Source organism: Rhinolophus hipposideros (assembly GCF_964194185.1).
Source record: "Rhinolophus hipposideros genome assembly, chromosome: 5".
Classification (NCBI taxonomy): domain Eukaryota; kingdom Metazoa; phylum Chordata; class Mammalia; order Chiroptera; family Rhinolophidae; genus Rhinolophus; species Rhinolophus hipposideros.
The window spans coordinates 43,970,797-43,994,617 of NC_138051.1; the positions used below are offsets into that span (position 1 = coordinate 43,970,797).

At 38.4% G+C, this 23,821-nt stretch overlaps 1 protein-coding gene across 2 annotated transcripts in view; it reads right to left on the reverse strand.

The window, feature by feature from the left end:
• FBN1 (fibrillin 1) overlaps nucleotides 1-23,821 on the reverse strand; it is a 234,186-nt gene that overhangs the window by 178,208 nt on the left and 32,157 nt on the right. For both annotated transcript variants that reach the window (XR_013993368.1, XM_081048809.1), the window contains exons 2-5: nucleotides 22,036-22,118; nucleotides 19,850-19,948; nucleotides 9,197-9,292; nucleotides 5,246-5,341 (exon numbers count right to left, since the gene is read on the reverse strand). Coding sequence is in view for 1 of the 2 variants with exons in the window: in XM_081048809.1 (XP_080904935.1) it covers nucleotides 5,246-5,341; nucleotides 9,197-9,292; nucleotides 19,850-19,948; nucleotides 22,036-22,118 (374 nt within the window). In the remaining variant the exon portion in view is untranslated. The remainder of the gene's footprint in view (nucleotides 1-5,245; nucleotides 5,342-9,196; nucleotides 9,293-19,849; nucleotides 19,949-22,035; nucleotides 22,119-23,821) is intronic.

Below are 23,821 nucleotides of genomic sequence, written 5' to 3' on the forward strand. Positions count from 1 at the left end.
AAGGGGCTTCAAGAACACTGCTCAGACCACATGATATGTATCTGCTGCAGTTTGGAGGACCCGGGGGACTGTCTAATGCATGAAAACTGGCTGGTCGCATACTCGAACACGGTTCAAGACAGAGGCTGCTACTGTCGAAGTTGGTTTTTACCGCGGCAATTCATCATGGCAAAAAAAAGCATGCCAACTAGTCTTGGGCAACTGCAAGGGAAAACTGATGTGGAGTGGGCTTAGATCCTTTCTCAGAGGGCTGCTTAGAGCAGCAAAGAGGCCTCAGACGGCTGGAGGTAACAATGGACGAAAGCAAATGTAAACAACCAATAAGAACTTAGCCATCTTTGCCCACATTAAGGAACCCACACGGGAGAAATTCTGAAGGAACCCAGAAAATTTCATCCACCAACAGAGGGAAAACTAGCCCACTGAGTGGGCTGAGGACAGTGAGTGAGAGACAAAACTTTTGATTGAATCCCATCAGTCCTGCTTGTGCCAATCAGGCACGTGCAGCCTCGAGAGGCATGGTTGCATATGTTCCCTACGTGCATACAGTTACTCAACCACAAAAACTGAATGTCTGTGTCAACAGATGTATTTCCTGGAACTATTCTAGGAAAATCAAGTTTATTCAATAATCCACCAACTGCCAAATGTTGCAATACCACTTTAGATGCATGGTAACATTTAGGGCATTCGGTCTCTGCTATCTACACATCGGTATTTACTTTCCATTTAGACTAAATACCAAAAATGAGGCTCACAGAGGGCTTGAACATATTTCAGTAACAACAGTTTATTGCTTGTTACCCTTAGGAAAAAAAAATGCATATTTCACAGAGCTCTGCCTTCCAAAAGCGCTTTGAGAATGGGAGTTGGCCTGTGGCATTTTACTCTGGGAACTTTAATAATAGCCACCTAAAAGTTAAAATTATGTAAAATTAGTGTCAGAAATGCATCTCTGTAAAACTTACCTCCACAGAGAAAGAGAGAGAGAGAGAGAGAGAGAGAGAGAGAGAGAGAGAGAGAGAGAGAGAGAAGAATCCACACCAGTGCAAAGCACCAGGAAAAAATTAGTGAGAAAATCAGCTCCTGGTTCCATTCAGCATTCAGAGAAGGTCATGACTCCATTCCACTTTTTTTTTATGAGGTAAATGTATCCAAAATGCACTACCTGGTTATTATGTGTTTGGATCATTATAGCATGTTAGTCCTTTCCATTCATTAGACACAATACAGACATTGCTCTCCTGGATTTACCAAATAAACTCTAATCAATTGCTTTCCAGATTGTTTTTTGAAAATTGTTCAATGAAATTGTTAAAAAAGATCTCTGTGCTAAATCACCATTTTTGTATCATCAGAGAAACTAAGTTATGAGGATAACAGTGTTTCTTAAACACCAACTATACCAACTGCACATGTGAATATGCAGTGGAATTACAACCAACCTAGTAGTGGTCCTCTGTTCCATTCTTCCATTATTGTGCAAAAATTAAATTAGAAAACAGCTTTTCCAGTTCCATTAACCCTGGAATTCCATAGAGGAGGCAAATATGATGAACAAAGACTTAGTTCTCCTTCCATTGTTCTGCTTCTCTGATGGAGTGAGAATTACCACCATACTTTCATTTTTATTCTACCCCATATTTGCCCCCATTGTTTCTTTTTCTTAAAGCTATCAGTTCAATAATACTTTCCTCTATACTTTGTCTACTAATAGCCATTAGAACAGCCAACAGACTTTCTTGATTTGGCGAAAACCCAAGTATTGTCTTCACAGTTTAGACTTGGGTAGGAATTTAACACCGAACAAATGAATCAGAATTTAGAAGAATCCATGTCCATGCTTACATTCAAACGGCACATGGTCAGGATCTCCAGATGGGGTAATGATAGAAAACTTTCTGTTATTAGCATTTATGCTTCCAAAAGCCTTCATCCTCTGGTTCACGTCAAGTTTGACATGACAACATTAATCCAATTCCATGTGCTTTAAGAGGCACGCAAGATAATTCTTGCTCACATTAAGGAACCCACACGGGATCTAAGCCCTAAAAAGATAATAATTCTTTTTATTCTAAGTCAATTTTTGACCCCAGACAACTAAAGTTTGACTATCCACTGTAATCATTAGAACTGACACTATTTTAGATTGTTTCTAAAAACTCAAATGCCTCCCAGAAAGAGAGAAAAAAACTGGTCACATATTCATTTGAATGTACTGCTGACTCTGTAAAGGTGGTTCCCAATATGGTTTGAACAGTTATAATATTGTAGGAAAACTACATAACCTTCCATGGTAACTGCACTAAATAACAATATTCATTTTGTATGTCTGCATTTCAGACTGCTGGTTTAGTTCTTTAGAATCCACTTATATGTAGTGCAAACAGATAGGAATCACCCTCTCCCTATGAGTAGATTGGTGTCTCTCAAATATTAAAATCAATCAAACAGAGAAATATTCCAAAATCCTGCATTAGATACACCCAAGCAATACTCAAGATCCCTTTCCCTTGGCTCTCAAAATGATTTTAAAGCAACTTAGCTCAACTCTTCCAGGGAGAAAAAACACCTACTTAGCCAAATTTCTGGAAGGGCTATTTTTTAAAATCTATTACTTCCACTCTAAATCTTACAGTTCTAGGTTTCTTCTTATCATTTCTCATAAAATTCTCAATAGTTAGTAATGACCCTTTCCCAGTGAAATCCAAGTACAGCACAGTGATTATGTGTACAGCTTTATGAGTCAGACTGGCTGGGTTCAGATTTTGATTATACCACTTACAAGCTTGGGCAAGCTATTTGACCTCTGTCTGCCTCTGTTTACACCTCTATAAAATGGGACTCATTATAGGACTTTTCTCATAAGGTTGTTGCAAATCACCAAAGTAAAGTTTAGCACACTGCCTGGCACACTATAAGTACCCAGTACATATCACCTGCTATTACATCAAAGGACCTCTGTGATTCTCCTTCTTTCTTGACCCTTTGAAGAGTCTAACAACTGCCAAGCTATTTCTTGCTGTTAGATTCTTTAGCTCAGTGCTCTCCTGGTTCTCCTGCTTCTCTTCATGTTTTCTCAGTGTCTATCTTTTGTTCTCTTCTTCCCCAAGCCCATTCATTATTATCCCTCCCTACCTTCAAGTTCAGGGCTACCTCTGTCATTCTTCTCATTTTTTTCATTATCTTAAGACGTCTCATCCACTCACGATTCACTGTTTAATATAACAGCATTTAAGATTTTTAATGGTCTGCATCCTGAGGCAAGAAGTCAAGAGAAAGTGTGATTCCACACTTGTTGACAGTAACTATGGTAATACACAACTAGCTTGTGTTGTCATTGCCAAAACAGGCACTGACCTCATTTCAATACTAACAACAAATGCTAACGCACTGTACCATTGAGCTTAGGCACTACAAATTTCACTGGTTACTCAAGGCCCAAGCAGAAAGAAGGCAAAAATGACAGGGGTGGGGGTGAGGGCAGCAATCAGGATAACCATAAATGTAAATCTACAGAAAATTATTCTAAGAGAAAGAACAATGAAAGAAACTGAGGGTGTAAAAGAAAACAAAGAGATTCCATCTTTGATAGAGAATGTAGCAGGAAGTGGCAAACTCAAGGACTAAGAAGGAAGCCAAATGAATGAGGTAGGCAAGATGTATTCGTAAGGAGTCATGGAGACTGTGGCAAACTGGAGAATGTAACTAAAGGTATTCACGTTCGATTTTCAAAAGTAAACACTGCAAGCCAAACAAGGCATGGGCCTTTTCTTCTTTTGAGTGTAGAGAGAGAGGAGATAGTGTCATTGTTACCTGCCCAATGAGATTGACTAGCCAAAAATCTTTTTTTTAAAATTTATTTTACTGGCTAAAAGCTACAAGTAAGAGGAATTTGCTTTATAATCAGATTGCATTTGTTGAAAGAATGTTGTGATTCACAATTCAAGCATGAGTCCATTGTCTCCATCACAAACCAAACCACTATGTTCCTGGATTAAGATTCACTTATTGGCTTAACGTGAACCAAATCTAGCCAGTATCACCTCCAATGGGTATTTCACACTTTTATTGGCTCTCTGACGTAGTTACAGGTGTAAAAAGTTCCACGATCTCCCAGGGACAAAGCTGCTTATCCTGTAAAGTACCTGTAATTGGCATTTTAAATGTTCCCTTCCATGTGTATTACATCAGGACAAGAAGTTGTTTGTTTGTTTGTTTGTTGATTGCCAGCTGGTTTGGGTCCAAACACACCCTCTTTTCTGCACATATTCAACACATATTCAACATCTACTATCGACTCTTACTTCCCGTCTTAGAATAAAAAGATCTTTGTCCAACTTCGGATAAAAGCGATGACTGCAGTTTTAAAAAAGTTCATGAGTATTTTTCAATGAATATTTTCCATGAGCTTCTTTTTCAGTATGAAATAAACCTTCTAATCATTCATTATAAAATTAGGAACAAAGAGAAAATGGCTAGGACTGTAGAGACAAGACAATCCAGAAAGCCATAGTTTAGGAGGTGTGGAGGAACTTAAGACTATTACACACTGATATATTTCAATATCACATTTGCATTGATAGGTAGTCAAATCGGGTAGCACATTTCTTTTCATTAGAAGCACCAGGAAGCATTAGACTTAAAAACAGAAAACCCACACTCAGATGAAAGTTTATGATCGTGTGTGTGACCTTCTCAATGGAAAAGTAGGGTGATCACATCCACTTCAGTTGGCGGCAGTGAATACTGAACAAGCCACACACGTTGAAGCAGCAGACACTCACTATTTCTACAGGGAGGTTTGAATGCTGAGCTTGTATGCCGCTGCAGCCTCCAATAGATCCTAATAGATCTTTAGGTATGTTTTTCTTCATTCCAAATTTTTCCTTTTCCATACAGATGTTTTGTTTGGAACCACTTCTCTAATTTACTAGGCTAATAATGAGCTCAATCCTTACTTATCCTGATGGAAAGTTCTCCTCCTTTCATCTGGATGCCAACTGGTACGTAGGCATATGCTCACTACTGAGTCCCAGAGTCCACTGGCAAGAACTACTGAATGACACGCATAGTTTTAGGGTCATCGTCTTGTCATCCTAGGAACCTCCCCAGTGACAACTCAGAACGCCCCTCAGAGTTCAGCAAATTCCAGAAGTAGCCACACAAACCCAGTGGATGTTTTAATCAATAATAGCCTTAGCCACCAGAACATCTTTACACTGATTCATTTTTTAAAAATTACCTCTTTCACACTGGGGTCCAGTAAAGCCGTAAGTGCATGCACATCGATTTGGGGCCACACACCTGCCTCCGTTGAGGCAGCCACTTTCACAGACAGCTGTAAAATAAGGAGAGAGACGCTGAGAGGCTTTCTCAGAGAGGAGATGCTAATGAAGTAACACTTACGGGCCCCTGAAAGTACAATAAATATCGAAATAACCACCATGCTACCGTGTTTCCCCGAAAATAAGACCCGGTCTTATAATAATTTTTGCTCCAAAAGACACATTAGGGCGTATTTTCAGGGGATGTCTTATTTTTTCATGTACAACAATCTACATTTATTCAAATACAGTCCTGTCATCTTCTTCTGGAACATCGTCATAACGTACTAAATGCGTCCGTCTGGCTGATGATCTTAACTGGGGCTTTTTTTCAGGGTAGGTCTGATTTTCGGGGAAACACGGTATTTGTTTCACGTCGTTACTGTACAGTTCCAGCTCCTCAAGTGTCCCTCACTCAGCTTTTAGGTAAAACTGCCTGGAACGGGTGAGTCTATGCCTGTTAATGCCGACAAATTCCTTCGGGAAGCATCTGAGCAACGCGTTCAGTTCTGTATCTAAAATGGTGGTTTATAAAACACGTCACGGGATGGGAACTACATTCTAGCAAACGGACTCTTTTGCTTATGATTTGTGTTTCATTTCCAGAGGAGAAACATGGGCCTCTCTGTTGTCACCCTTTACAGAAAGGAAGCATGTTAAATCACACAAGGAACTGGAAACGGCAAAACATTAATACTGACATTCAGTAACTTATGCACCGTCATGGAGACCCCACTGAGGACTCTAACGGAATCTATGGAGACTATTGGGGACATGAGTCCAGAGATGCTTGAGGGAGAGACGTTTTACTGTTAGAAAAGGCATTAAAGAACTGAAACCTCGTGCCCTGAATAGCTCTTCTCTGTACAATTTCCTGCGACTTTTTCACGCATGGCCGCCCTCTGGCATCCACAGGTGGTGGGCATTCACTGCCAAACTTGCCAGTCCCACCCACTCTTCAAAGCCCAGCTCATTCCTTCATGAGGCTTCCCTAATACCTCCATTTAAACTAATTCCTCCTTCATATATTCCCCATGCGTTTTACGTGTACCCGTGGGGCAGGCATGGAGTTGAGTCACTCAGATCTCCCTCCAAGAGGACGTACAGTTAAGGACCTTAGCGGGCTGGCAGCCGTCAGCTGCTGTACCTGCAGATCTGCGGCAATGTTCACGCCAAGGACTCTCCTGGCTGCTACCACCCAATAACGAAGCACAGCAGGGTACTGGAGCCATGAAACTCTCTGCTGGGCAATCTTTGCTCTGGGCTCCCAATCAGCCTGGCCGAGGCTTTCTTGGAGCTGTGCCGCAGTTTGAGGTTCCCTCTAAACAACTGTCCTTCCTTTCCAATCTCTTTGCACAGGGGCCAGAGCCTCCACTGAGGTCTGAAGGATCTTCCCCTCTCACTCCTGCTTCCTGTCTCGTTTAGTGTTCACAGGCCTTTTTGCCAATAAATCTCTGTGTGTCCTAATCGTGTCTTGCAATCTGGCTGGCACCAGAAGACTTAAGCGTAAATAACCCCGTAACCAAAAATTATCACAGAAGTCCTTTTTTATCACAAAATTAGAGAGGTTTATACATACTGTTCTTTTTTGCCTCTTAATTCATGTGCAGGGGAGAATGAAGAGATTTTAAGAAGATAAGAAATTTTCAGATTGCCTAAGGCAAACTTCCCATTTTACAAATTAGGAAACCAACATCTAGGAAAGGTTTTCTAATTCTGTAAGTGTTACCTGAACACCTGTTGTGTGCTGGGCCTTGGGCTAAACTTACACTCTCTCAGGGGCACCAAAGGGACCAGGAGGGATACACAGCAGCTCGTTCTGATTTCCTTCCCAAAATGCCTTTGCATCATCCCCTGGCCACCTTCTTGCTAGCCATGGCCTTTGTACTAGTTTCTTTCTTCCTGTTTCTTCCCCCTCTAGTATGACCTCCACACTATGGCCACAGAGATCTTTCTCACTGGGAACGCTTGTATATAAAGGGTATAAGGCCAGTGTTTCTAGCATTAAATGCATGGGCTGTGAAGTCTGACTGCTTGGGTTTTAATTCCAACTTTGCCAGTTACTCCCTGTAGAGCCTTAGACAAGCTACTGAAGTACATGTTCCCCAGTTTCCTCATCTGTTAGAAGGCAATCAAGGCCTGGAACTCAAAGGGCTCTTGTTATAGTAAATGAGTTAATTCGTGAAGTGTTTGAAAATGTGACTAATACACAGTAGGCATATAGTAAGTAACTCAATAAATGAACGTTGTTTAGTGTTATTATCTCACTCTCCTTCCCTGGCTCTACTTTAGACAAAAATATGGTAGGCATAAAGGCCCTCAAAACCTCACCCATGACCTCTATTCTGACCTTATCACCCTTCCCATCACTTTCCTCAGCACTGAAGCTCTAGCAACACCAAAGTACCTGCTACATTTGACATCCCATGTATGTCATGTTCCACTGCTTTGGCCCATGATGGCCCATGAGCCATCTCACATTGGCTCATCTGACAAGTGAACTCCTATCCATCCCTCAAAACTCAGCTCAAGGGTCCCACACTGAGGAGGCTGCCCTCTCTCCATGCTATCGCTGTAGGCTGAACAAACCTCAATCACTGTTCTTACCATACTGCAGTGTGTGGACACTCAACCAGGGCATTATGTAAATTTTGGTTTACTTATGATACCATTTTTAATCACAGCAAATATGTTTATGGCACACATACACAGAGGGTGCCATAAAAATGTATACACATTTTAAGAAAGGAAAAAACTGTATTAAAATCACACTGATGGTAACCACTTTGAATATCGCTTGTAATTGTGGAAGTCAAACGTGACTTGTATTCATCTTTTGTTATTGGTATATATTGAGTATTACAATTTTAATACAGTTTTTTTCCTTTCTTAAAATGTGTATACATATTTTTGGGCACCCACTATGTGGCACACACACAATGGCAAAAATTGGAAATGTGAATAAACGCTCATTAAAAATTCATTAAGTAAACTATAAAACACCCACATAATGGAGCATTATGTGACCATTAACATGTATTTTAAAATGTGTAACAATACAGAATATACTTCTAATAAAATATTAAGTGAAAAAGTAGTATGAAAAAGTATGCATATGATATGTACCAGCTATGCATTAAAAGACTAGAAAGTAATATCTGGAATGATGGGATTATGGATAATTTTATTTTTTTGTTTGGTTTTTTTTTTTTGTATTTTTTTAATTTTCCCAAATTTTCTTTAGGATAAATATATTTATCTTTGTGGTAAACATAAGCTTTTAAAAGGGAATTTTCATCTTCTGCAAAGCACCAGGACTGAGGGAGTAGACACACAATAAACAGTGTTCTTGAAAGAACCAACAAAATGAATACCATGTGTTACAAGTTATAGCAACAGAATCTAGAATGGGAAACTAGAGAGATGGCAGGTACCATTAATCAAGACAAAGGACATGTTTGGGGAGAAAGATGAGGTTGAGTTTTAAAATGCTTTATTTGAGATGCTTCTTGAAAATTCTGGTGGAGATGTTCAGCGATCAAAAGGAAAGTATACAGCTGGAATGAACAAGAAATCTGTACCTTCGGTGGTGAAGGCAAATCAGAGGGAACGAGGTATGTGGGGTGGAGAGGAAAATGAATCAAACAACACATTCCCAAAGGGTCCTGTCAATACTTGGTGTTAAGTGTGTTGGGCACATGATCTGTTCACCTGTAGGAGTCACCGGACATCTGTAAAAATGCCCTGTCCCAGGTAATCAAAGAAAATCTATTAGCACTTATCCCTGTATTGTTTTGTTCTACATATCTGTCTACATATTTGCCTACATAGATTTACATCTAGAATGTTTATAACTATGGTTTACTTACGTTGTCCACAGTGAGTCCCAATGTATCCTTTCTGGCATATACAGTGATCATCACTGCAGCTACCTCCGTTCATACAGCGAATATTACAGTGTTGGACTTGAAAAGGAAAAAAAAAGAATGATTTAATTTTGCAACTTAAGCACATAGATTACAATAGTTCACAGGAGTTGATTTGTAGCAATCTAAAAAGAAAATAAAATGATTTGCTAAGATTCATATATTTATGCAGAAAACACCTAATTGACAACACTAAAGAGCTTATCTTTCATGTGTGTAAAATCATTCACAATACAGTGTAATTTTGTTTCTTTGATATTTACTCTAATAGTGCTACATGACTTCCCTAATTTAGCAGAACATAACACTCAAAATCATTTCTGTAATTATATCAAGAAAATAGTGCTTTGAATAACCTGTGGCACAAGATTACCATGGCAATAACTTTTGTGTTAAAAGATTTAGAGTCCCAGGTAGGTGGCCAGAGAAACAGTCAGAATGACAAATTCCAAGAAACTTTGTTGCAAGAAATTTTGGAGGTAACAGAAAGAAGAAAAAAAAATACCTACAGTGGCATTTAGTAACAATACTGCTTGATAATGGAGACAGCTGGACTTGACTCAGAAAGAGCTGCTTGTTTAAACTGTAACCTTAAACCAAATAAGACCTACAGTGTTTGAAATTTACTCTTTATCACATTGTCACCTACAGAAGTGTGGACTTTAGGTCCTAGAACAGAAAGACCACGGCATTCAGGCAGGCAAGCAGACCTGAGACCGGGAGACACTCAAAGAAGCTGGAATACAAGAGGCCTAGGAGAGAGAGTGACAGCATGGCATGGGCTCTTATTTCTCTAATGTTTGGGCTGTCTCTATTTCAGTAATTCAGGCATGCTAATACCACTCTCAAAATCCCAGGCTGTTCCTTAATCCTCCAGAAACAATAACTACCCTACTTGGAGAAGACTGAAGGTTTGACAGAATTCATCATTAATCCTGGTTGACACATCCCTATACAAGGAGGCCAGAATCAAGCATGGAAAGTTTGGCTCACTCAGCCCTGTCCTCCAAGGTGTGGGAGTAAATTCCTTGAGAAAAAGGCTCGACAATTTTACATAAGCAGAAAAGAATCCCTACTTCTTGTGCAAGAGTAGAAATCAGCTGTTCATGAGGTGTGGTCAAACAATACGGTGAATATTTAAATTTTAAAAATGTATTACAGTAAAAGACACATTGCCATTAATTCCCTTCAAAATACACCCCCTTGCTTCAAACACACTTATCCCATCATTCTTGCCACTTTCTGAAGCAGTTCTGGAAGTTCTCTATCATGAGTGTCTTTAGTTGCGCTGTTGTGGCTGCCTCGATGTCCTGAATCATTTTGACTTTGGGGAAAAGCCGTAAGTCATACTGTGCCAGACCCAGTGAATAAGGTGGATGAGAACACACCATAATGTTTCTATTTGACAGAAATTGCCATATACCAGAAGCGATGTGTGACATGGTGTGTTGTCATGATGGAGGATGATTTATAGCACACTTCAAAACACACCTCTCAACCGTAGCTCACACCCCACTGACTGCATTGAACAAGTTGAAACTTGTCACACTTGTTACTAAGGTTCGACATGCCGCTCCCCATATTGAAAATCCCTGCCTTTCTGTTGGGTGTCACTCAGCAGCAGCATTCACCGTATTTTTGTGATCACAACAGAAAGGCTCCGTGTCACACATCACTTCTGGTACGGCAATTTCTGTCAAATAAAAACATTACGCTGTGTCGTCATCCACCTTATTCACCGGATCTGGCACAGTGTGACTTCTCGCTCTTCCCCAAAGTCAAAATGTCCATGAAAGGTAAACATTTTAAATCAGTTCAGACACCGAGGCAGCCACAACAGTGCAACTAAAGACACTCACGAAAGAGGACTTCCAGAACTGCTTCAGAAAGTGGCAAGAATGATGGGATAAGTGTGTTTGAAGTGAGGGCGAGTATTTTGAAGGGAATTAATGGCAATATGTCTTTTATTGTAATAATTCTTTTTTAATTTTAAACATTCACCGTAGTTTTTGATCATACCTCGTATATTTAGTCTTCTGCTCAGTCTTCCTGGAAATGGGGGTCAAATCTCCCAGGAACAGAAAGAAGACTCCTCCAGCAGCCACCTTCTTCAGCACCCCTTGTTAGGATGCTCAGTACAGTATCAAAAAATGGCTGCTGACTTCAGGAGAAAGGACCATTTTCAGGAGCCACACAAATCTCAGCAAGACAACAGATTCCCGAACTCAATATTTACTATGCCCTCATAGAGTACCAAAAAGTTAAGTCAAGTTGAAAGCGATGTTGTAAGAACATGTCACATGCTTACTGAAACATCTTCAAGGGCTCCTCTCTCTACTGTATTAAGAAGGACCTCCATCTCTCAGCATTCAAAGCCCTGCTCAGGATGCCCCCATGGGCTTTTCCGGGCTCCTTTGCAATCTCCTAATACATCCTGTGACTCAGTCCCAGATCTACTTATCAGTCCTTTATTCATTCACTCAATAAATATTGCTGACTGCCTACTATGTTCCATATAAAATGCCAGGCACTTTGTGCTAGTCTCTTCATAGAATCTCCTCTTTTACCTCTTTGTCTGTGCCCCTAACTCTCAACCCCCAACATACACTATATGCACAGTTCTCACCAAATACTGAAATCCTACCTATCTCCAAGACCCACTGCAAATGTCTTTTCTTTCCTCTGATCTTTTCTGATTTCTGTACTCTCCTCCCTCTCCCACTAGATATAAGCCCTTTTTCCTCTGACTCCAGAGTATTTTATACTTCTCTTTTGAAATGTATATTACATGATTGAACCTATTTTTTAAGCTATTTCTCCTATTCCCAGCCCATTTGTCTAAAAAGTTCTTGAAAGTGGGGAGTATCATGATTATTAATTATATCCCCGTAAATGCTCAGAGCAGCCCCTGTCTATTTGTAGGTGCTGTATAAAACTTTCCTAAATTAATTTAAATTTATTTAAATCATGCTACCTGATAATGAATATCAAGAGCTATACTCAAAACCTCAGACTTAGAAGTTGTCCATTGTGTCCTAAGTACTTATACATCCCCAGGTAGGTTGCTATTAAAAATGTTGTTATCTTCATTTCCCCATGTATAAAAGCAGAAATAACTCCTTTGTTGGAGCATTGTTATAGAAGTTAAGCAACCCAGGAAGCTGATTGAAACAGACTGTTATTTTAGGCTCCTATGATTCTATTAAAAAGCCTCGACCAAAATGCTTTTTAACTAAAAAAAGTCTCTGCAAGTGTACAAAAGAAATGATTTGGTGAAAAATTTGGATAATATCCTAAGCAGGTCAGGAAAAGGTGTATAGTTGCTTTAAAATTTGAAGTTAAACTTAGCTTCATCCTATCTTAGCAAAACAGTGAGGTTTGGGAAAAGCACAGGAAATGATGTCATCTGTCAAGCAGCATAGGAACTCAACCCACAAACTGATTTCAATTAAAGTGGTTCATGCCAAAAGCTAATTTCCATTCCCACATGAGCAACAAAGCCATTTAGCTACTTTGAGATTAAAAAAAAAAAAAGCTAACAGTAGTTTAAACAGTGACTTTACATTATTTGTTCAAATTGAAAAGTAGAACGAATTCTTCTTTCCGGGAAGAATGGTAAGTTTACATTTGAATTCAATATAATAAAAACCTCCTGATATGCTTTTATATTTTTTCTGCCCTGTCTTTCAAGTGAATCTTTTCTAGCATAAAATATTCTTTCTCCTTTAAAAAAAATAATAAACCACTTGGTCAGACTCGTGAAACAATAAAGCATGGTTAGTCTAATGTTCAAATACACCAATGAACCATGAGTCCATAGGCCATGGGAGCAAGCTCATCAACAGATAATAGGCTCTTAATCACCTGCTTTGCCACAAACATGTTTACCAAAGAAACTGCATTCTTTGTGAGTCTTTGATCTTCAGGAGAGAACAAGCACTCAGGATTTCTCTGGAGAACTAGAGGAACTAGATATGTAGCTTCACTACACAGCAGGAACAGTTTAGAGAGTATATGCACAAAAACTGGTTTTATTTTTTATTGAGTTCTGCCATTGATGCATATTCTAAATTTACTCTGATGTGAATACGAATTCCAGATGTCTAGCAATTTGGAGACCAAGTTCTATGTCTCTAGAAAAAGCTAACTGAAAAGTAAGAGCTCAGATGTCTAGCAATTTGGAGACCAAGTTCTATGTCTCTAGAAAAAGCTAACTGAAAAGTAAGAGCTCTAGTTAAACCCATAAAGATGCTCTAAATTTATTGGATGCTCTAAATATTTCAAGTGAGAATGTATTCCTCAACTCAAACTGTGTTAAGATTTTACCAGAAACTGAAAATACAAGGGGAGTCCAAGTGTCACTGTGTAGGCCTGTATTGCCCCATGAGGTTTATGAGGTCCCAATGAGAACCTCCCTTTGAAGATGGGGAGACCGCCTCAAAGGGTTTCAAGTAAGGCTCAATATCCTAGAACTAACAGAAAATGTTGCCATTAACCTGCATCCATGTAGGATCCCAAATGAATTATACGTTTGTTCCAAAAGATGTCAGTCAGTCATTTCAGTCATTCAACAAATTCTTACAGAATGCCTTCCTTAGGCATAAGAGTAAAAGAAACTTTGTGTAGATTATACCCAGTACAAATTAATTCCTAAAATAATCAGAAGAGAACAATGTGAGCAGATACTGGAATAAGAGAGATGCAGGGCTGGCACTTAGTTCTAAATACCTCAGGTAATGATTTTCTTTGTGGTACATTAGGTTGGGAATGATTTTAAAGACAGGCCATTATCTTGGCAGGCACAAGGGACAGAAAAAACATTGTGAGCAATTTGCAAATAAGTATCTGTATGGTATGCAAGCAATTTTAATTTAGGAACTACCAGGAAAAGCACAAGACATACAAATTAAACAACTGGACTAACTTCTGGACTCTGCACCTGAGACAACAGTTCATAGAGTTGTCTGCAGGACAAAGTCTGCAGTCCAGAGTCACTGCAGGACAAAAACAATTTTCACTGGGAGAAATAACAGCAATGATGTTTTCTTTAAATGCATAAACATCCTGTGGTGCCTAAAGACACACCGCTTAGAAGAGCAATTTCACTGAAGTATCTCAAACAACAACAACACAACAAAAACCTAGCAGAGCTGGAAAAGGTCCAGAGAAAGGCAAGTTATATGATAGCAATAATAAAGCCACTTCTATAGAGGGCAGACTAGAAAGCAAAAAATTCAGTTGTTTCTATGGACCGGTCAGCATATACCACCCACCCTTTGACTCCCTGTACATAAAAATCGCACACTTCCCTAAAAAGCCTTTCAAAGAGTCACTTCTTCCAGACGACTTACAGCACCACCTTCCCATCCTCAGAGTATCCTTACACTTTCAGTATGTGGTTGCTCCACACTCACTCAAACTCACTCACACACTGCTCTACAGTTATTCCCCTGGCCTTCTTACTCCCATAGAGGTTGGATTTGGGTTGAGTGTACAAGCACCCCAAATTCTCACTGAATTGAAAATGATAAAATGTTATCAAAGTGTAAGGAGTTCCACATAGTAAAGATGTCAAATCAACAAATTGTCACACAAGTTTAATATATGAGTAATTCCCATCAAAATCCTAGAAGTGTTGTTCTGTAGATACCGACAATATTAATCTAAAATGTATCTGGAAAGGCAAAGGAACTAGAATAGCTAAAACAATTTTTAAAAAGAATAAAGTGAAAGGAATTAATCTACTCAATTTTCAACACCTCAAATAGCTGCGGTAATCAAGACTGAATGGTATTGGGAAAGGCACAGAGAGATGAATCAATGGAATAAAACAAAGAACTGAGAAACAGCTTTGAATAAAAATGCCCAACTGATTTTTGACAAAAGTGCAAAAGTAATTCAACGGACAACGGATAGTCTTTTCAAAAATAAAAGTTGCTGGGGCAATTGGATATCTGTAGGTTATCAATTGATCCTAGATCTCAATCTCACACCTCATACATAAAGTATGTCAACATGCATCACAGATGCAAATGTAAAATATCAAATTACATAACTTATAGAAAAAAATTTGGAGAGAATCTTCAAGATCTAGGGTTAGGCAAAGAGTTTTTAGACTTGACACCAAAAGCATGATCCATTCAAGGAAAAACTGATAAACTAGACTTCATCAAACTTGAAAACTTTTGCTCTGTGAATGACTGTTAGTAGATAAAAATGCAAGCTACAGAGTGGAGGAAAAGGTTTGCAAATCACATATGTGACAAAGGACTAGTACTTAAAATATACAAAGAATTCTCAAAACAGCAAAAACAAAAACAACAAAATATCAATTAGAATCTAGGCAAAAGATATGAAAAGACATTTCACTCAAGATGATATACAGATGACAAATAAGCACATGAAAAAATGTTCAATGTCATAAGCCAATAGGAAAATGGAAATTAAAACTACAATGAGATATTGCTATATACCGATGAGAGTAACTAAAATTATAAATAGTGACAACACCAAAAACTGGTGAGGATGCAGAGAAACTGGGTCATTCATACATTGCTGGTGAGAACATAAAATGGTACAGCCACTCCGAAAATCATCTGGCAGTTTCTTAAAAAGCTAAGTATGCAATTAACATACAACCCAGCAATTGCATTCCTGGGCATTTCTCCCAGAGAAATGAAAACTTATGTTCACACAAAAACCTGTACATGAATGTTCATAGCAGCTCTGTTTGAATAACCAGACAACTGTAAATAACTCAGACATCCTTCAGTGGGTGAATGGCTAAAGAACCTGGTACGTGCATAGTATGTAATACTACTCAGCGATAAAAGGGAATAAACCATTAATAACATACAACAACCGTAATGAATCTGCAGAGAATTATGCTGAGCGAAAAACAACAATCCCAAAAGGTTACATACTATGTGATTTCATTTATATAACAGTGAAATGACAAAATTATAGACATGGAGAATAGCTTAGTAGTTGTCAGGATTAAGGTGCACACAAGGGCAGGAGGACATGACTATAACAGAATTACATCAAGAATCCCTGTGGTGACAATAGTTTAGTGGTTACCAGAGGGTAAAGGGGGTGGGGGGAGGGAGATGAGGGTAAGGGGGATCAAATATACGGTGATGGACGGAGAACTGACTCTGGGTGGTGAACACACAATGGAATTTATAGATGATGTAATACAGAATTGTACACCTGAAATCTGTGTAATTTCACTAACAATTGTCACCCCAATAAATTTTTTTAAAAAAAGAATCCCTGTGGTGATGGAAATGTTCTATATTTTGACTGTATCAATTTCAATAACCTGGTTTTGATATAGTACTAATTTCACAAAATGTTAACATGGGGTAAACTGTCTAAAAGGTACCCAGGAAGTCTATGTATTATTTTTAACAATAGAATGTGAATCTATAATTATCTCAAAATAAGAAATTTAATTTTTAAAATCCCTTTAAAAAAGAAAAATAAAACAGATGAGCATGAAATTGATCTCCAAATTCTAAAATATAAAATTTAGGGAACATCTTTTATAATAACATATTGTACATTATTTAACAAGATAATCTATTTTATACTTATATATATTTAAGAGAAGTTTGAGTAGATTGATGGATTAGTCACCCATGACAGGTCTTTATGAGAATTAGGATTGCTCAGGATCCATCGCTAGCCTCAGAGACTAATAGTGTTAGAGACCGATCCTAAATGAGCTGGAATGAAAGTCTAGGATACCCACTGTTCTGACACTGTCTAGCCAATCTTCTCTTTTTACCGTGATGCCTCAATGACCAGTGACAAGACTCCCAATAGATTAAGGGAAGCCTCGTCATCCTGGTGTCCAAAGGGATTGCTCACTGCTTTGGATCTTCTGGAAATGCAACCTCTCATTCAGGCCATGAAGAGATCATTTCCTATTTTTCAGAGTCACAGAGCACTCAAGTCGAAAACAACCTCAAAGAGCAATCCTCCTTTCATTCCTCTCATTTTCAAATGAGAAAACCAAAGCCTCAGAGGTCCCACAACTTGCCTAGAACTCCTTGATCTCTATTACATAACAAGGATAAAATGTCTAATAGGAAACATTGGTGAAATGGTCTAAATGTACCCCTTTTTAGTAGAACCACAGGTAGTGAGTGCAAACATTTCACTAGGTTGGGTTATCCTTCTGCTAGCAGGAGAGGGAGCAAACTGATCTATCCACATTTACTGTCTCCCACACCATGGCCAGGTCCTATAGGATGGCATAGGTCTTCCCTGGAACATCACTTCAAAAGATCAGAAATGAATTCTGGTCATCACCAGCTACCCTTAATTTAAAACATCCTGCCATCGTTAATTGTTCAAGCTGTGTAGACACTTTTAGTTCAGGTAGGGTCCAAGCCAACAATTTTAAAGGCTCCAAATGCCTCAAAAATCTTAACGATCCAGACCCTCCTCACATCACTCTCATCCACAGGCCCCTTGGGGACATTGTCCAGTGTCCTAGTATCACAGATGGACACAAATCTCTTCAGAGAATGTCACCCTCAAGCCTTAAACTTCAGTCTTTAGCCTAACTCTGGCCCACAGGACCTTACCATTATACTCCTCCCACGTCTCTGCTAGCTTCAGGTCTCCCAGGACCACAGCTTTTCCCTCTGGCCTTGTTAACATCCTGTCTCCACATCTCATGATTTTTACTTAACAGAAATCATTAGCAGCTCACACCCATGGAAGATCTTTCCTGCTGGATACTGTTTCTGTCATATGGCTCTATTTTCTTCCCCCAGAGAAGTAGTGTTGTTGGTTGATTCAAGCACTAATCTGAGAGACGGGTCTATTCCCAACTTGGTACATAGACTCCTTTCCCACCCCTGAGTCTCTCTCTGCTCAGCAGCAGCCTGGAGGTCAACCTGATGGGGATGGAGATGTCCAATACATTCCAAGTATTTTGTACCTATGTCACCAGCTGACCTTTCTGCCTCTTTCTATTCCTCCAGCTTAGGTACCCTTGATATGTAGAATGAACGTGTTGCTGCTTGGAGGACATACAAAACCAAGCTGAGATCAAGTAACACAGTACAAAAAGCAAATGAGTTTCAGCCCAAGGGGGAATTTCTATCCCAATCTACAACTGTCTGTATTTAGCATTAGGCTGTCTCTGTTTGGTTTCCACCAGAAGCAAATTCTGAGACAGTAGTTTAAATGTGAGGAGTTTATTTTAGAAGTAACTTCAGAAATACTGGTAAGAGGGTGGAAAAGTGAGACAGGGGAGAGAAGGAAGCTAATAAAGTACATTGTCAAGCCAATTTCTACTGTTGGTGAGTGGGGCTCAATCCCACTGAGGAACTTCAGGGACAGTGCAGAACACATTTCATAGTTAGGCAAACTGAGAGGCAAAAAAGGTAGAGCATTTATCCAACACTCTATCTGGCACTAGTTCAAAGTTGCTTCTAGGGCCATTAATCCCCCAGCCTTTCCAGCTTGCCCTGCATGCAGACTTGGCATACTCCCTGGCCAAGAAAAGTTCACAAAGCTCTCAGGCAGAGTTGCCCCTGTTCACTCATGAATGTCAAGGTCTGTTAGTGGGCACCAAGACGGTCTGCTTCCCAGCAGTATTTGCCTTATCCCGTTAACTGGCCGATGAGAGCCATGCTTAAATGTTAGGACTCTTAATGGGTAAAGAACCTTGACCCTGCTGAAGTCTCTACTTGCAAATGACAAAAGAGAATCAACTTATTCCACAATACTTCTTCTTAAAACCTTGTCAAAAACAGAACACATTGTAAGGAGAGTGTATTCTCTCACCAGAAATGGGAAATGGAAAAGGAATGTAAGTTTTTTTTTTTTTTTCCTGCCTTGGTGATGGTTAAGGTGTTTAAGGGCTGTTTATATAGACATGAACTTCAACTTTTTAACAACTAATAATGACTCACCTCTTTCCCAACCCCCATATTTCCCCTAATTCACTGTCGAGGACCCCACATTTAAAGAAAACCAAAACAAAACAATAGAACAAGCAAGCAAAGGTTCCTAAGAATGAACAGTAAATATTTATTTGGCATCATAGGATGACCAAAGCGGTAAAATTCTGAAAGAGAAAATATGTTTGTGCTTCATGATGAATCATCCCCAGAAACAGCCATAACAACTTCCTACATTTTCTTCTTGCAAAGGCAGGGGTCTTGAGTTTTTTTAAGTGTTTAATCAGATTCATATTTTAGTAGCACAAGGAAGAATGCCTAGCTTTCTTGAGCCAAAATGTTCATTAAATAATCATTTCATTGAGCATCTTTTATGGTATTTACATTGGAGATACAAAGATAAATAAGGCAATGCCTACACAGAAGGAGGCCATAATCTTTATATTACTCATAGTAACTATGTCCCATAGGCAATTTCCCTATAAAGAGTGAAGAAGGGAAATGGGAGGCCAGATTAAGGAGAGCCATTCCAAGTATTTTGGGCAGAACAGAGAAGGCAGATGTTCTAGTGAAAAATGTATTGCAGGCAAGAGAAAAGCCAAAAGCAAATTTAGGAGAAAATAGGACGTAACCACATAAAATAATATTATATATAATGACATGTTATACTCACTGGATCTGGAGCCACAGGAAGGAGATATCTGACCAGATGGGCAAGTGCACATATTTGGCCTAGAACAAAATCCATCCCCACAGGAATGCCGGCAAATGGCTGTGAATAAAACCAGAGTTCTGTTAGCACATGGGTTCAGCCCATGGTGATTTACAGGGACCAGTCTCCAAAGGAGGAAACCTGGGCTCTCAGGCTCCTCGTTAACTTCACCATCATGACTTATGTGACCGTAGGCCTCAGGTTGATTCATTTACAAAACAAATTGTTGGACTAAATCAACTCTGGCTGTAAAATGCATTCCCTCTCTTCTCCAGCTCACTGGTTCTCAGCCTCTCTTTGCTTATTCCGCAGCACTGAGTCTATCCATAAGCTCTGGACATTTTATAAAGGGAAAACAAAACCAACAAAAATCCTGCATCTAAACATATTTATGTACCTACAAGCATTCTTTTTTATATTAACTTTAAGATTTAATGATATAAAAATTACAACATTATTCTTGGAAGCCTATTTTATCATAAATGCTTACTATTTACTGATTTGTATAAAAAATGCTACAGCCTGCTAAGACTACTTCTTTAGATCAGATCCTGCCAGTTGAGAACACCTGATCTATGGAGCAGCTTTTTATCCTACATTTAGTCCTGTGGTGAATTATATCAACCACCTGAGAGGAGAAGCTTGGAATCCAATGCAATAGTACTGATTCCACAGTCAGGAAGCTGTTCATTTTTTAGAAACATATTAACATTTGCATGCCAGCCAGAGACTAATATCATACTGGTACCAAATGTCTGCTAGAGGCCAAAAGAGAAAGTATAAATTAAACGGCAAATGATTTCTATTTATCAGCAGACTAAGATTGGGTCACTATTTTTTCTACTCATAGGCATGATCCTTCCTCAAATGCCTGTACAACCTTGGAAGAGGCAAACAAGATGTGCCAGGCTAAATATAATACATTCGTTAGAAAATGCATTGAAACATCAAAATAGCTAAGGATGGTGATTGAAAACTATTAAGAAATAAACTGTCAAAGGATCCTATAAGCATTTATTTAAATATCTGAAGACAGCATTTCTCAGAGATTCTACAGAGCACTATGGAAAAAAATTCTGTTGTTAAGCTCATTTAGAAAACTCCAAATAACCCTTTCTTAGTGATTCAATTTTGATTTTGACATAAATCACAACATGCCAAATGAATAAATTGCTTTTGGTCAAAATCAAGAATTGGGGAAGGGATTAATGTTTCCAGGCCACCAAAAATATTTTGGTTGAAATATTCTATTCTTTTCTACAGACCACTCCTGGCTAAATGAGAAGGTGGATTACATAACTTTTTTTTTTTAATGTATTTATTTATTAGTTTCAGGTGTACAAGACAAGGTAATACTTAGACGTACATAACTTTTTAAAATCCTTTTATCTCTAAAATCTCCCATTATAATAATAGAGTTTTCTGAAAACTGAAAATTATTTCATTGGTATTATGACTATAAAAGTTTATGGAGGACAGATGTCATAACTAATTTAACTTAGTACCTGCATTAAATAGCATCTTTTCTGGTATGTGGTGTGTCACTCAGCATTTGTGGGATATGTGGAGAATCTGGAGTTTGCCACAGTGGCAGAGTCAATAGAGGAATCTCTGGTACCATTTGAGTTCTTCCCTAGTCTTTCTACGATCTTTATCTGATCCTCTATCTGCTTCCTTTCCCCTTTGTCTAAAAGTTAGGTCTGCCTTTGGCTTCGACCACCCAAATTCAATGTACAAGATTTGAGTAGGCTTGTGGGTGGTCAACAAAGTATGAAGTTACAATAAGGAAAGCAGCAATGGTATCTTTAAAAAAAAAAATCCCTTCAAAGTGATTACACAATCTATGTAGCCAGGCGCATCATATGTAATGCCATGTCATGTTGTTCAAAGTATCTCAGTACTCTGTGGTCCTAGTCTCTATATCTCAGACATATCCTAAAAGAAGTATAACAGTAGTTTGACCAAGTTAATGTATTTCCCAACCTGGATGCTGGATTCAGAGAAAGTAGGAAAATCTTAGAGCTGAAAGTCTCTACTATAAACATATTAATGATATGCAGTTACAAATGACCAAATACTAAGAATCACCATGCCACCAAAACAACAAAAGGAGACAATGAAGAATGGCAGATTGTCAATTTACTTACGAACAATGCACTGATTTCCACCAGGTAAGGTTTTCCATCCAGGGCAACAGTAAGCATTATAACGTGATCCACAGACATTGGGTCTGAAACAAATAAAAATTCAATCATAAGAATTCTGTACTTAAAAAAAGATATATATGACCAAATAAAAGAAAAAATTCCTGATTTTTAAGAACAGGATGAATCTTTGCAGACAGAGAAAAGTAAACGCATGGGACTCAAAACTGGCTTGTTAGTTTGTGGCAATGATACCAATAAGGCTATCCCTTAATATCACCTATGCATACAGAACATCAGGAAAATAAAAACTGGAGATGTAAAATCCAGTGCTTTCTACCGTGATGCCCAGACATAAATATCTTTGGAGTATATAAGTCTAATTTAAACAGTAAACTCCCTACCTATCTAGTTATAATAACAAAGGCCATCATAAAGTCTTTTGCTTATAAGCCTCTAAATTTCTACTCATTTAAGCTATGTGTATTTTTTTCTATGGTCTAGCTCACCTCTAGAATGTAACTACATTCTTCCGTTGACCAGAATTACAGGAATGCAAATTCTGACATTAGTCAGAGTAAATAAAAACCAAAACATGTAAATATTTCTTTAGCCAAAGTTTGGAAACAAAGTTGATACCAGCAGTTACAGGAAAATAAAGTGAATGTCATTCTTGGTTTCTTGTTTACAAACAGCTCATCCATAGGTCTTAGAGCAAGACCTCCATTCAGAATCCAGATGATCCATATTTAAAAATTTAAGGGAGCAACTGGGTAATGACCTAGCTAACTCTACACAGAAGACTAAGGCAGAGGATAGAGCACACAGAGACCCAAAAGAAAACATTCATTTTACGTTGCTGCATCTGAGGGCCTAAATATTAATGCTAGTTCAAGTTCAGGGGCTGATGAGGAAGGTCAAATGTCTTACAGTCAGTTGTAGTGCACTCATACATTCTTCCTATAATATATATATATATATATATGCAGACCATTTGTAACAGCACAGAATCCTCCTGCATTTCCTCTGAAGTCACTACTTCAACCACACTGAGAACCGAGGTAAGGTCTTCGCCCTGTCCTGTACTCCTTTCATGGCCGAAGAGAACCTGGTACACTCCACAGGGCAAAATGCGTATTTTAGACTAACTGATATTGATGTCAGAAAGAGAAGTAGGGAGAAAGATGGAGGGGCCAGGGAAAGGGCCCTAAATCTAACCCAACAGCCTAGGGCTTCTCCAAGGCTAGACAGAAAATGATTGGATAGATAGAGGCTTAATATGTACAGTATATGACTTTAGGGACTTTCTGAGCCTTCGTTTATTTCTCTATACATTGGTATAATGAAATGTCTGCCTTGTATATATCATGTGTGCATGTGTGAATATATATATATATATATATATATATATATATATATATATATATATATATATATACACACACACATATATATATATATCAGATTAAATAATGGACATGAAAAGCTTCGTATATGAAAAGGACAATGAAAATACAACACAGTGTTATCATCATGATGGAAGCATTTTCTGATCTAAATTAACTACTCAGCCAAAGGAACCAAAAGAGATTAAGAAAGAAAGACTTTACTAAACAGTCAATAATCATATAAAAGCTATGCATAGTGTCATATGGGTACTAGACTTATCAGGGGAATCACTTCATAAATTATACAAATGCCTAACCATTATGTTGTATACCTGAAATTAATATAAAATAATATTGAATGTCAACTATAATTAAATATATATATATATACATATATATAT